The sequence below is a fragment of the Laccaria bicolor genome, genomic scaffold (assembly GCF_000143565.1).
Source record: "Laccaria bicolor S238N-H82 LACBIscaffold_12 genomic scaffold, whole genome shotgun sequence".
Taxonomy (NCBI): Eukaryota; Fungi; Basidiomycota; class Agaricomycetes; order Agaricales; family Hydnangiaceae; genus Laccaria; species Laccaria bicolor.
The window spans coordinates 1,032,820-1,045,566 of NW_001889883.1; the positions used below are offsets into that span (position 1 = coordinate 1,032,820).

A 12,747-nucleotide genomic window follows, 5' to 3' on the forward strand; every position below is an offset into this window, starting at 1 on the left:
TGATAGAACGGGCTAATATTAGAATACAAATTGTACTCGAGGTTAAGGGTGAATGAGAGAAACCAGTGGGCAACCGGTGGGTGGCTGTGTAGATCAAGCTTCCTGGCATGTCAATGTCACCGACAACCTTTTCAAACTTCACGCCTCTGTAGCGGGTATTACCCCAACGTACGGACTCATATACTTTTGGTGAATACATACGACTTGAATATTTATGGTAAAGATCCTTTGTTTCTCAATTTCACTGGACTGAAATTGTTTTCTACAAGGCCATCTTCGGATATGTTGGTCAATCTCGCAACGCGACAACACGTCCAGTAATTTGAATGACTTCCCGAAAGAAATCTACCACTTCTCTGTGATACGAGTAAGCTCAACGAATCGTGAATGTTTCGATTGGTTCCGCCACGATCGGGCCGCAACCAAGCGCCTAACCTCGGCGACTCCAATCCCTTGACAAGTTGACCCAGCATTGACCGTTCTTTTGTGAGAGGAAATAGCCCAGACAATTTATTCGATGCTTCTTTCGTTGGTTCTTCCGTTCAACTCTGGGCAGTGGGAAAGACAACCCCCCGTCTCAAAGCAACTCAAGAAGCAAATCGCCAAAAGTCTTCTTTCCTGCGCCACAATAGTGGTGCCAAGGGTCATGCCACCTGCCTCGTTACTGCGCAGCTTATACGCCTACAATCGTTTTTTCCCATATAACTCCAGCTAGCTATCTAGGCTTTCCACCCGTATTCACAATGAGTGCTCCACGCATGAAGAGTTTCAGAACCGATCTTTTTTCCCCAGACAACATCACGTCCGTCGAGGATGTACAAAACGCGCTTTTTGAATTACAATCCATCTTTACTGAACAGAACTATGAACATGTTCTTGATGAGCTGCTCCAGGCACCGTTCCTCGTCGAACTTGTACTATCAGGTAAGTTCTCGGTCTTCCATCCTCCTCTGGTTAGGACTCACCAAAATCAACAGATCTGAGTATACTTTCGGTCAAAACATGGTTACTCGAGAAATTCCCAACATCGCCCACATCCTTCATCTCATCAGTGACTTGCCAGCTTCTGTTGAAGCTTGCTACTTTCTTCGTATTTCCTCCGGTTTCATTCTCCCAAGAGATTCTAGACCTCATGAGGGAATTTCATACGACTGTGAGGCATGCGCCAGCGGCCTTACACGATCTTTTCGCGATGTCCTTCGTGGATGAGGGACAACATAAGGAAGCCAAGGAGTTGTCCATATCCTCGGAGGGCAGGTCGAAAAGCCGATGGAGAAGCAAGGATGGAGAAAAGGCTGCAATAAGACAGATCATCGTTGACCCTGAGCCCCTTGCCGCCCTCGCATTGACCATTCCCAATACCTCTCAGGAAAGAGACCACACCACATCCCACTTACTCGTTCATCTCAAAACTATTCTTGAAGTAAGCCTTTCTGAAATCTTCTCATACGGTCCTGGCTAATCACCAATATAGATTTATCTTGAGAACATTTCTTTGCCAGCTATATCCCAACATCTGAAAGAGGCCCTCATCCCCAAAGAGCAATTACCAGCGCTGAATACTGTCACAGACCTAGCTACTTCCCGTGACGTTTCGATTTCGGCTAAGATTGCCGTCACGGACTCTGCCTATCTACAATCTCTGAAAACGTTCGCTCCCTCGCCTGTCCGTCAAACGACTCCACTAACCCTCCACTGTAGCGCTCGTTACTTTGACAGCGTGGTGGGATTCGGTGAATGGGTTGTTTACATTTCGACAGCAGCTGACAGTCATCTCCGTCAATTTCGCCGAAAAGACAAGAAGATCTTTGAGATCATTGTCAAAAAAATTAGGTTGGTCCTGCATGAATAGGCTCAGTCGATCTTAGCTAATCTGACCATTCGTACAGAGAATTGTCGAATGGCCGATTTTCCGACGACAACCAGAAGAGATTGAGCGGTCCAACTACACAAGTACCGATATTCGAGGCAAAGATGGTACGAGACCTCAGACTTGTGGTAAGGAACCTCCATTGAGGAAAAATATTCCTGCTCCAACCATTCTTCCACAGTATCAAATTGATTGTGTATGTGTTCCCAGCAGCAGTGAGGAGGTATGTTGAGATAACGACAATGGGCTAAATACTTATACTGCCTGTTATTCGCCATCGTCAGACCGAGCAACAAGGTGAAACTATGTTCGCAAGTCTCATCCCAATCTCACCTTCCCTCTCCCACTTAGTCTTGAAGATTTGGGGGATTTTTACTCATGCACAATTGAACAAGCATCCATGGGACTCCTTGAGTCGTCTACTCAACAATAAGGGGAAAACGTACCAATCTAGGTTTATACTTGCACCTGACTACATTTGTCGCTGCTTGATACCCTTTGCAGGTGCAAATATAGGAGAAGACCACATGTAGCCGGGGACAATGTATACTCACCAGCCTCCTGGCCGTTATCGGAAGACGCAGAAGCGACACATGATGTCAGCGTGCCAGACCTGCCTCCGGATGAATTAAGCCAGGTGTGGCTTATTGGGCATTGTAACAAGCTATAATCTCACGGGCTACCTTAGGTGCATTCCACTTTCGTGTAAGAACATATCTTACCCTGTCCCTCATATCCTCACCAAAGTAGTCTTGAGAAATTCATCACGTTCTCCAAGGTAAGTCTAGGGCTTTTGTCACACAAAGAGAACTAAAGTATTCACCAACAAACAGGAGCTGCTCTTCAGTGAGCATGTCACTTCAGGCCAGCTTTTGTAACCTACCAATTAACAGGCATGCTTGCGGATCTCGATGTGTCTTTCCCATTTGAAGTCTCGTACGTCTGTCTAAAGTAGCCTCCATAGTGGCCCAACAGCTGAACGAGTACGAAAACAGGCCTCGCGAAAGGGCTGTCATTGAGTATCCCTTCTCGTGCTATGTCCTCGGTCGTAGCGGTACCGGGTTGGTCATCCTGTCATCGTCATTTGCCTTCTGTTCAACTGCCCTTTTAGAAAAACCACAACAATGCTCTTCAAGATGTTATGGGTCGAGAGAGCATATCAATCAAGCACAGAAGGCGCAATCAAACCAAGGCAAGTATTTGTAACTAAATCTCGTCTTCTAGCCACAAAAGTCGGAGACTACTTCGAGAAATTATCGAATTCGCTCGCGACTGGGTCATGCTCGCCACAGGAACTGAAACTGCTTGCAAAGTCGAGACAAATTCAAATCCGACCACAACGTCATCTTGTGGCATGGAATGATATACCCGATTGGCGCAGTGACTTGCCATCTAAGTATAGTGACTTGGAGGATCGCCATTTTCCTCTCTTCATCACCTTTGATCAGGTATGGAATAATTGCATATGGTTCTATCCTTCCTGACTGTCAATGTAGTTATGCTCAATGCTCGAAACCAGTCAAATTGAGCAATACAACAACGACGGTAAAGTCTGAGGTTCTCATTCCGCCCATCCAAATACAAAACAGCAGCCCAGGCAGGAAAATTTTACGTTCAAGGGAGAGAATAACTTACCAAAGGTTCAAATCGGAGTATTGGTCTCACTTCCCCCAATCGTTAACGAAGGGGTTAGGTATGTTACTAACACACTTACCCGTGCTGTCTCTCGTTTATCCGGTCAAGATTCGGCCTTGGTGTTCAATGAGATCATGGGTGCGCAATACCCTCGCTGGTGCCTGTCGTAAGAGTTCAGTTGAGTTGTAGGCGTCATCTGTGGTTCTGAAGAAACAGTCTCCACTGATCGTGGGTTTATGGATCGAACTTCCTATGAACACCTCAGCTGCCGAACTCAGCCAACGTTCGCACAACAACGAGCAACTATCTACGACATCTTTCTTCACTACTGTCGGAAAAAGGCCATCCTGGGTGATTACGATGCGGCCGAAAGGTTTGGGGTGGTACTTCAAATGATCGGACTCCTTTGACCACGTCTCTGTGCCCAGAACTCACACAATCATTGCAGGTTTGAGCCAGTATGGTGTTCCCGGCAGGAAGTTGGACCGTTTGTGTGTCTTGTACACCTTTTGCTCTGTGCTATTTGGTGACCGTCTTCACCTAGATACGTCGACGAAGCCCAGGACAATCTTCTCGTTGATGCTCTGCGTAATATTTATTCTTTTTTAAGAGTCTTCCCAGCCTCAGCAATCCACCACAGTGTTAAGATCGCTTTGTCGTAATCCCAACGGCTTGTTCTGGGCCGGAGACACTGCACAAGCGATATCCATTGGAAGTTCTTTTCGAATCAATGATCTCAAGGCATTTCTTTACCGAGTGGAGGTTCGTTCCAATTTGCTTTGAGTATGATTTTTCATGTCTCACGATTCCTTCACAAAAAATGTACGTTAGAAACAACGAGAATCTTCGTCAGAGAGCCAGCATTTAATTCAAGAACCCCCGAGGACATTTCAATTGTCTGTCAACTACAGATCTCATGGAGGCATCGTAAATTGTGCCCATTCGTTGATTGACTTGATCTCGCAATTTTGGCCTTACTCTATCGACATTCTATCTCCTGAAAGGGGAATAGTGGATGGTGCTAAGCCTACGTTTTTCAGCAGCGAAATCATTAATACGCCTCGTCATGTTTGTTCAATCCGCTACCATCTCGTTTAATCTCTAACACTCATCAGCAGCGATCATTCCAAGAAACAAGGTAAGTCGAATGCCTCGTATACGTGATGAGATCAATTTATCTTTGTTCAGCGAAGCTGAGATCGAACTTGGAGCACACCAATGTTTGTTTCAACTTACTCGCAGCTTCTTGTCTTGTTCAACCTTTTTAGGCGTCCTGGTACGGGACGAGGTGGCCCGAGAGCGTCTTCGTAGTCAGGTTGGGTCAATTGGCATAATTCTGTAAGCAACTTTGTACGCCATGCAGTTTTGGCAAATGACGCTCCCCAGGACCCTCTATGAAAGCAAAGGCCTGGAATTTAATGATGTAAGTCGCCGTATCGGATTCTCGGAGATACTGAATGTCTAGACAATCTTGCAATCCCCAGGTTGTTCTCTATAACTTTTTTCATGACTCGAACCTTGATGTGTTGCAGTGGCGAGTCATCCTCAACGCTGTCGATGTCAGTGTGCCTGTCCCCGATTTCGACGAAATGAGACATGCACCTATTTGTTCAGAAGTAAGGTGTCTTAGATGATTCCTAAATTGTGTATTACTCACTTCTTCTAGCTGAAATTTTTGTACGTTGCAATTACGAGGGCCCGTAACAATCTGTGGATAGTAGATTCATCCTCGAAAGCTGATCCAATGAAGGTGTGTGTTCTGCATCGATACAGCCTGAGGATGTTAACAGTCTATACAGGTGTTTTGGACATGCCATGATCTTGTCAATGACTCTGTTTCTGAGTTCCGTTTCACCGATCTCGCAGTAGAATCTACTCCCGAGGATTGGGAAATAAGGGCAAAGGACTTCTTCGATCAGGAACAATTTGCACAAGCTCGGTATGCCTATAAGAAAGGATTACTCCACCATGCTGCTGATGTAGCGAATGCGTACGAGTTGCGCGAAATCGCCCGAAGCCGTTCAACTGGACCCCCTCGAGCCGTTTTTGAACACCGCATGAAAGCTTTTGCAAAGGCGTCAAGGGCGTTTCTCTCTTGTGCTAAGGAAGCAATCCACGCACCAGAAGATTATTATCGTGCCGCTGCTGAATGTTTTGAGAACGCAGGCGACGGTCCCCATGGTGCTTTAACTTACCTTCCAGAGGCTGCTAGGGCCTATCTGCTTGCCAAGTGTTTCACAAATGCAGCGCAGCTGTTCAGAAAAGCAGCAATGTTTGATGAAGCAATCGACGTCATCACCAAGCATCCAGAGAAGGTTGAGAAAAGTGTTGTCAAACAAATCAAGGAAGCAGCGCGTCTGAAATATTTTACCGTGAAGGAATTCGAGTATGTCATCCCATCTCTTTTTACACCGGTAACCCAATATACACACCAGGAAAGCACACAAATTGTTTGACTCAATAGAGGAAGAGCTTGAATACCTTAGCGAACGAAACTTCTATGAAGCACAAGTAGAACTTTTGGTGTCCCTCGGACGAGTGGCTGACGCAGCCGAGCTCCACTTGTTGGAAGGTCACATAATTGAAGCACTGGAGTTGTTCCTTGAGGATAAAGGTGACCCAAGCCAATACACACAACGGGTCATCCACTGCATCCTGCAAGGCTTGTGGCGGGAATTTTCCCTGGGGAGTAAAAAATCTTCGACTGACGTTGTCGTCAAATTGTTCCGCTATGCTGATTCAATAGACCCATCTTTGCTCAGCCCAAACGAACACGACGAGGTACATTGCAATTATGCTCAATATGGATCTATTCAATACTCAGCCTACTCATTATAGATGGAGTTGTTCAAAGCGATCTCCTCCCGAACATTCAAGAATCTAGTCTCCCTTGCTGATGCATTTTTTGAGCGACAAAATATGTCCGCTGCGTTGCTTTCCCTCGATTATCACTTCTCAGAACCCCAGGCATGGCAAAACATGGACCTTGTTTCGTTAACAACTACCCTGCGGCCATTTTCCCTTTATGTTCAACAACTTCATGATATGGCATTCTATGCGGACCCGCGCACTAATGGTCATATTTGGAAAATGTTCGGACTCCGGCCCCATGGCCATGCTGCTTTCGTGGTCCCGCATGGGACTTTCTTGCATAAAAAGGCTACTTCTGCTACAGCGTCTACCATGGAAGGTTCAAGAGATGCCATCGTCTTAATCAAAAAATTGCTTCGCATTGTTCGCAACGCACTTTCCGAGCGCCTGCTAGAACGAGTTACCAGTCAAAATGAGATGTTCCGCAGAGCAAAAGCCCTTTTTCCCTGCCCACTACATGTGCTGGGGAACTGTGTCAAATCGGATCAGTGCACAGAGGACCACATCGAGCCGAACCACGTTTGGTACAATACCTGGATTCAGGCGCATATCTATCAAGTACTGATTTATCAGACAATAAACCGCAATGGTATTAACTACTCCTCCGCGTTGCGCAACTCACAACGAGCGTATGAGCATTCACATTTGGTCCTGGACTGATGGTTCCTAATAGTTCTTTTTTCCAAGATTTTGGATCGGTAAACTGTATGATGCACTGCTCGATGATCCCCCGGCTTACAAGTTTGGAACAATAAGCAGCTTAAAGCAAGAGCTTTCCGGCGGCTTTGAAGCAGGGTTCCAGATCATCATTGCCTGGATTCGCGAATTGGCAGATAATCTTGAATTTTCATCGCATATGGAGACCCAGTTGCTGACCCAAGTCATGCAGACTACAGACTTGAGTTTGACCCTCAACGGGAAAGAAGCGCAATTTTACTTGTATCGCTCGAAGTTAATCCCGCCACAGTACCTTCGAAAACCTAAAGACTATAATTCATTGTTGGACCTTTTGTCCTCCTATCAAAATAGCAAACCCTGGAGTGTTCTCGTGGGCACTTTGTTCATCAAGTCAGTACTGTTACACTCTAGCTTTTGTAAATCAGAATTTTTATTCAAATCCAGGCAAATTATGCAAAACCGACTGCCTGTAGAGATTGGTGTTCTTTGCACCTACATCGAACATCTCTGTACTTTAGCGATTGTTGCCAATCGTGTCCAAGGAACAGGGGGTTTGCACGACGTCACTCTCCCTTGCAGCTGGCTTTCCAAGGCTCTAGCCAACTTTAGCCTAGGTGAAGCCGCTGATAAGACAATCAACTTTTGGCTGTTTCCTCCTATCCTGGGGGATTTCATAAAATATATTTATACGGCAATTGGTTCCGGTATGTCGAAGTTCAACGTTCTACCTCTAACTGATTTCCTAAAACAGAACACCTGTTATTTGGGCCTGAATTACGACCATTAACAAAAGAAGAACTCCCCATTCGCAATATGTTCATCGCCCGACTGTGCGTTCCTCTTAAACCGCCTTGGAACTTCATCTAACCGAATCTTAGTTATCGTGTCTTGGTACTTCGTGAGTTCAGAATCTCAAGTTCACTTTACCCATCGGAACTTAATTGCCTTGTCCCAGTGGGCTATAATATTAGGGTCATGGCCTTCAGAAGCCAGATTTGGAGGGTTTCAAACGCAATGCATGGATTTGGCCAGCCCCCATTCTCCCCCCTCTACAAAAGGTGATTGATGCCAGTGTTTTCATCACCCTTTAATCTCTCATCCACGTTAGATATGTCGGCGCGCGTGACTGGTGGGAAATTTCATCTGCTGTTAGGGAGTCGATGCAAGGGTTAGCGTTGGATGAAATGGTCAATCTTCAGCACGCAGCTCGGATCGCTCTCCCCATACAGGAGCATCGAGGCTTGCGTAGGATTGTATACTCGGTTGTGGAAGATATCCCGGCCCTCCTGCAATCTGGATTCGAAGTCCCTCTTTCCATATCTGAAAGTCAAGAACTTACCTCGGACGTCGTCTCAGAGCCGCTAAACGAAGGAAGCAAAGATGATATCTCTGATCCTGTCGACAACGATGTTCACGAAGATCCTACAGAGCATGACGCGGACCCCCTCAATCTTGGTTACAAACTCGTCTCGGAGCCGCTAAACGAAGGACGCGAAGACGATATCGCTGATCCTATTTACGGCATTCACGAACACCCTACAGAGTATGAAACGGACCACAGCATTGTCATTGAGGATATTTCGCAACAAGTAGAAGAGCTTCATGCTGCATGCATCCTCCAACGAGCATTCCGTCGCTGCCTTACCAGGCAAAAGGAGAGAGAAGAGGACAGGCTGTCTGGTCGTTGCCGCCATTTTTTTGCCATATGCCTGGACGTGGTCAAGAAGGACAAATGGGAGAGGTCTCGATATAAGTTCTACTTCCTAGGTCCGCTCCCGCATGTCCTAGCATGTCTGGATGCTGCCCAAGTAGCTGTTCTCGCTAAAAAAGAGGAAACGAAGAAACTGCTTCGAGGCGGGGACATAAAAAACGAAGCATGGGATGACCTAAACTCCCAGCTAACACTGATCGTGTGAGCCAACTTCCTCCATGATTAGTGAATTTTACTTGACATTTCTTTAGCAATGCACACAAAGGAGTAAAGCGAATGCTGAAGACACTCGAACCCACTGCAGAGGTTCATCGCCGCCACGACCTGACAAGTTTAAAAGTCCACATCAGCCAAGCGGTGAACCTCCTTCGAACATTCCCGTTCAAAGGGTCCGAAGATCCTCAACTCTATCTTGACATAGCCTACAAGAGTATGAGGGAACCAGTACGGAAGAGTGCGAAGAAAGAGAAGAAGCCCCAGTTGAATTTGGATGACGAGGATTTGATGCACCTTGACTATGCGTAAGATCGATATCATTCATCACTACTATGAATCTTGTATTTTTGAACGTTTACACATCTCAAATATCTTCCCAAAAACTCGCAATGACACCCCAACGCGCGTGTCATTACTTGAGACTCCCGTGATACATACAACTGATCGTGTTTCCTCACGGCTACTGATAATCTTCGCGGAAGGACAGGTTTACTTCGGAAAGCGGCAGACTTCCTCTCAATAAAGGACATTGGCCCTAAGTCCTGATAATTCTATGTCACCTAAATCTTTGACCAACAACGTTCAAGAACTGGTGACACTCACACCTGCTTGTTTTGCATAACGGTCAGCACGATTCAGATCACCTCGAATCGCATAGAACATGACAAGAAATTCTTCAGCTTGCCAAGCTTCAATCGCGGTCATGAGCCTATCCCAGAAATCCATGTGCAGAGACACTCTTGACTTGAATTCCTTTCCTTGACCCCGGTCGGGCCTGGGCCAATGAAAACACTGGCAGTGTTTGTAACCAAAATGTATTGCGTGCATGATGCGTAGCATGTTTTCTAGTCCTGTCCATCTTAGCTAGCGTGGTCAGGAGTAGGCTTGATGCACATTTCAGCCGTCGAAAGTCAAAATTTATCTTCAGGGTTGTGGCATGAAAGCTGCAAAGTTGCTGGATTTGAAAGTGTCAAGATGTCCTCACAACAAGACCGATGAAATCGTTGCATGGCGTTGTGGATGACGATGAGTTTGTTGAAGATGCAACTTTCAGGCACAAGTAGTTCATATGAATGAGTGAAGTTTTCGGGTAGTGGTCACTGGGGTGCACAATGTCAACCCCGTAGCATGTGTCATTCAACTAGAAGGCGTCACCAAGCACTTCTCACTTGGGGTAAATCTCGCTGGCACTAATCGCGGGAGATTCTTCTAGTAATCCTGCAGAAGTGAAGTGTAACCGTTTCTGAACATACCAAGAATAAAAAGACTCACTGCTGCTGCTTTGGCGTAGCGATCCGCCAGATTCCATACCCTGTCAATCAGGTAGAACTCAACACGAATTCCCTCCCTTTCCTTGTCTTCTATCGCCTTCATCAGGCGGTCCCACAAATCCATATTTGCCTTCTGTACGACCCACCGACCGCTCCAATCTCGCCATACCCTTATCCACAATGTAGCACCTTCCGCCACATACTCCGAGTCTGTTGCGATGACGATCGTCTTTATACCCTCCATTTTCCAATCAAATTCGATTGCAGCTTCAACGGCACGTAACTCTGCGCGATTGCTAGTCAATTGATGAGAAACATCAGGTTCCAGTCGGAACAAGTGACGAGAGTCGAGCGAAGGGCCAGTCACAACGCCGCAGCCTGCGCGTACACCAGGTCGTCCATTATTGGGCGCTGCCCCGTCCGTGAAGATGAGGATCCGGTCATCGTTTATACTTTCCCAGCGCGCTGGCATGCGGGAGTAGTTGGGGACAAACGCATAGTCCAAGGGGTTGCTCCTATTCGTTCCAGCCAACAAGGTTGGGGCCATTTCGCAAATTGTTTGGGGCACGATGAAGCTCACCACCCAGGCACTAAATAGTCAGATTGACGACCATGGTTCATTAATCTTGAACCCAAAATTTGCTCGGCGGTGGGCCAAGGGCTCAAGGAAGAACAGATCCCCCGCTGAATGCATATGGTTGTAACCAGAAAAAAATTGTAATCTATTTCAACCGGACCGACACGGCCCAGCGCTACCACTATACAATGTTGTTAAACTCTCCACTCTCTGCAAGACTACTCGCACTTGTCTTCGCGTCCAAAAACAACTCTCTCATCTCCCCAATATCCTCCGGCTCAATCTGTGTTCTACCACCCAACTGCGCCAATATCGACGCAGGTGTAAGCAGCTGTAATGCATATCTAGAACCAAAAACCAATAAGCACGGGGCAAAATACAAAGAAGCTCCAATATGCATACCTTAGGGAACTCTTCTCCCCCTCGGCCGCTAACCGGTCAACAACGCCTTCGCCAAGTTTCAGTCCCTCAACCGTAGCGCGTAGTTGAACAACTTTGCCGATCTGATCGCGTGTATACCCGTCCGTCTTGACGATCATGCACCTAAGCTGCGTCAACCACCGTAACAAACATGAAGACGGTGTAAATACCTATCAAGAAGATCGACGGGTATTCCATGGGGCGAAACAATATCCACCGTTCCTCTCACAAGCGCCTGCCCGCGATTCGTAGCCAAAACCACCGTCGGCGCCATCGGACTCTCAAGCAACGCATTCAGATACGTAAAGCACTCAATATCCAACATGTGCACTTCATCAATAAACACAACCCCAGGCACCACCTCCGCAACGCCTTGCTCGACGTATCCTTGGACGACCTTGTTGACCTCCCTTCGTAGTTTTTCGGTGACCTCTGTGCGCCCAGACTTGACGAGGGAGCCCATGACGCTCATGATATCTTGGCCGCCTTGAGGCCGTGCGTTGGCGGCGTCAAGGTCACCTAAGGTGACGATCTGCACGAGCTCCTTGAGCTTGTGAACGTCGCCTTTTGGTAGGGGTACGTATGTCTCTGCTTCAAGGTCGTATGAGGAAGCATACGCGTCTGAACGCCCCACACGCTGATTGACACGCGTAAGAATAGGTTGTCACCACAAACCTCCTGACATACCTTTACGGCACCAGTCTGCTGTTCAATGTAGATCACATCTCCGACTACCACCTTTTCTTTGAGAATAGCCTCGTATATGGTAGGATCCAATCGTAATTGTTTCGTCCCTTTAACTGTTTTGAGACCAACAACGACGTGCGAAACGGTCTTCCCATAACCGCTCAAGGGATTCTCAGCCTCCGTCGGCGTGAGTTCCGTGATCTCACCCTCGTAGACGTTTTTTGTTTCTTTGATTTTGAGGCCTACCAACAATAATCATTGTAAGCACAGTGCAACACCAAAGACGCGTAACGCACCTATAGCCCTTCTAAACGCCTCCGCGAGCACTTCCGTCTTTTTCACTTCAGCACTGTACACCTCTGACCCAACCATGGGGCAAAACGGCACTTTCGTACCCAGCTCATGAGAAACACCAAGCGCCAAAGCAGTTTTCCCCGTCCCAGGCGCACCAACGAGCAACAAAGCTCGTCCCGAGAATTTTCGTGATTTTATAAGATCAACAACCACACCACAAGCCTACAATGTAGCAAGGTTACATTCCCGTAGATAAAAAAGCAGGCAGCTGCGAACCTCACGAGCATTGGTCTGTCCAATGAATCCTGCGCCGCTGACGGTAGCAAACCCTTCGGGTGTCAAGCCAAGCCCTTTGATATGTGAATGTGACGAGATCTGTGGCGACCTCCCAGCGGACAGCGTGGATGGTGGGAGCGCATTGTGAGCTACACGCGTCGAGGTTGATGGTGTGGAGGTCATAGCGCTTGCAGAGAACAACAAATAAAGCTAAAAGAGAACAAAGCCATCGTCAACGTCC

The 12,747-nt window shown here is 47.0% G+C and overlaps 3 protein-coding genes across 3 annotated transcripts; 1 reads left to right on the forward strand and 2 right to left on the reverse strand.

Moving 5' to 3' along the window:
* Positions 1 to 743: 743 nt before the first annotated feature.
* LACBIDRAFT_294434 (uncharacterized protein) lies at positions 744 to 9,359 on the forward strand (the record flags this gene model as incomplete). Its single annotated transcript, XM_001881164.1, is given in 32 exon segments — positions 744 to 924; positions 978 to 1,423; positions 1,475 to 1,833; positions 1,890 to 1,977; positions 2,081 to 2,085; positions 2,375 to 2,507; positions 2,559 to 2,575; positions 2,621 to 2,648; positions 2,764 to 2,806; positions 2,826 to 2,931; positions 2,982 to 3,318; positions 3,367 to 3,415; positions 3,771 to 3,878; positions 3,954 to 3,996; positions 4,050 to 4,093; positions 4,116 to 4,267; positions 4,624 to 4,643; positions 4,694 to 4,725; positions 4,774 to 4,843; positions 4,892 to 4,928; positions 5,038 to 5,121; positions 5,172 to 5,255; positions 5,305 to 5,891; positions 5,941 to 6,286; positions 6,344 to 6,934; positions 7,050 to 7,444; positions 7,499 to 7,758; positions 7,806 to 7,884; positions 7,933 to 7,952; positions 8,010 to 8,112; positions 8,163 to 8,966; positions 9,017 to 9,359. 32 exon segments carry the CDS (start codon positions 744 to 746, stop codon positions 9,288 to 9,290), a joined length of 5,925 nt encoding a protein of 1,974 aa, XP_001881199.1. The 3' UTR covers positions 9,291 to 9,359.
* A 787-nt stretch (positions 9,360 to 10,146) lies between these two features.
* Positions 10,147 to 10,799, reverse strand: LACBIDRAFT_327438 (uncharacterized protein; the record flags this gene model as incomplete). Its single annotated transcript, XM_001881349.1, has 2 exons — positions 10,147 to 10,224; positions 10,254 to 10,799. 2 exons carry the CDS (start codon positions 10,797 to 10,799, stop codon positions 10,147 to 10,149), a joined length of 624 nt encoding a protein of 207 aa, XP_001881384.1.
* A 139-nt stretch (positions 10,800 to 10,938) lies between these two features.
* RUVBL16201 (DNA helicase, TBP-interacting protein) lies at positions 10,939 to 12,689 on the reverse strand (the record flags this gene model as incomplete). Its single annotated transcript, XM_001881350.1, has 6 exons — positions 10,939 to 11,173; positions 11,232 to 11,372; positions 11,420 to 11,886; positions 11,937 to 12,178; positions 12,233 to 12,452; positions 12,507 to 12,689. 6 exons carry the CDS (start codon positions 12,687 to 12,689, stop codon positions 11,011 to 11,013), a joined length of 1,416 nt encoding a protein of 471 aa, XP_001881385.1. The 3' UTR covers positions 10,939 to 11,010.
* Between the last annotated feature and the right edge of the window lie 58 nt (positions 12,690 to 12,747).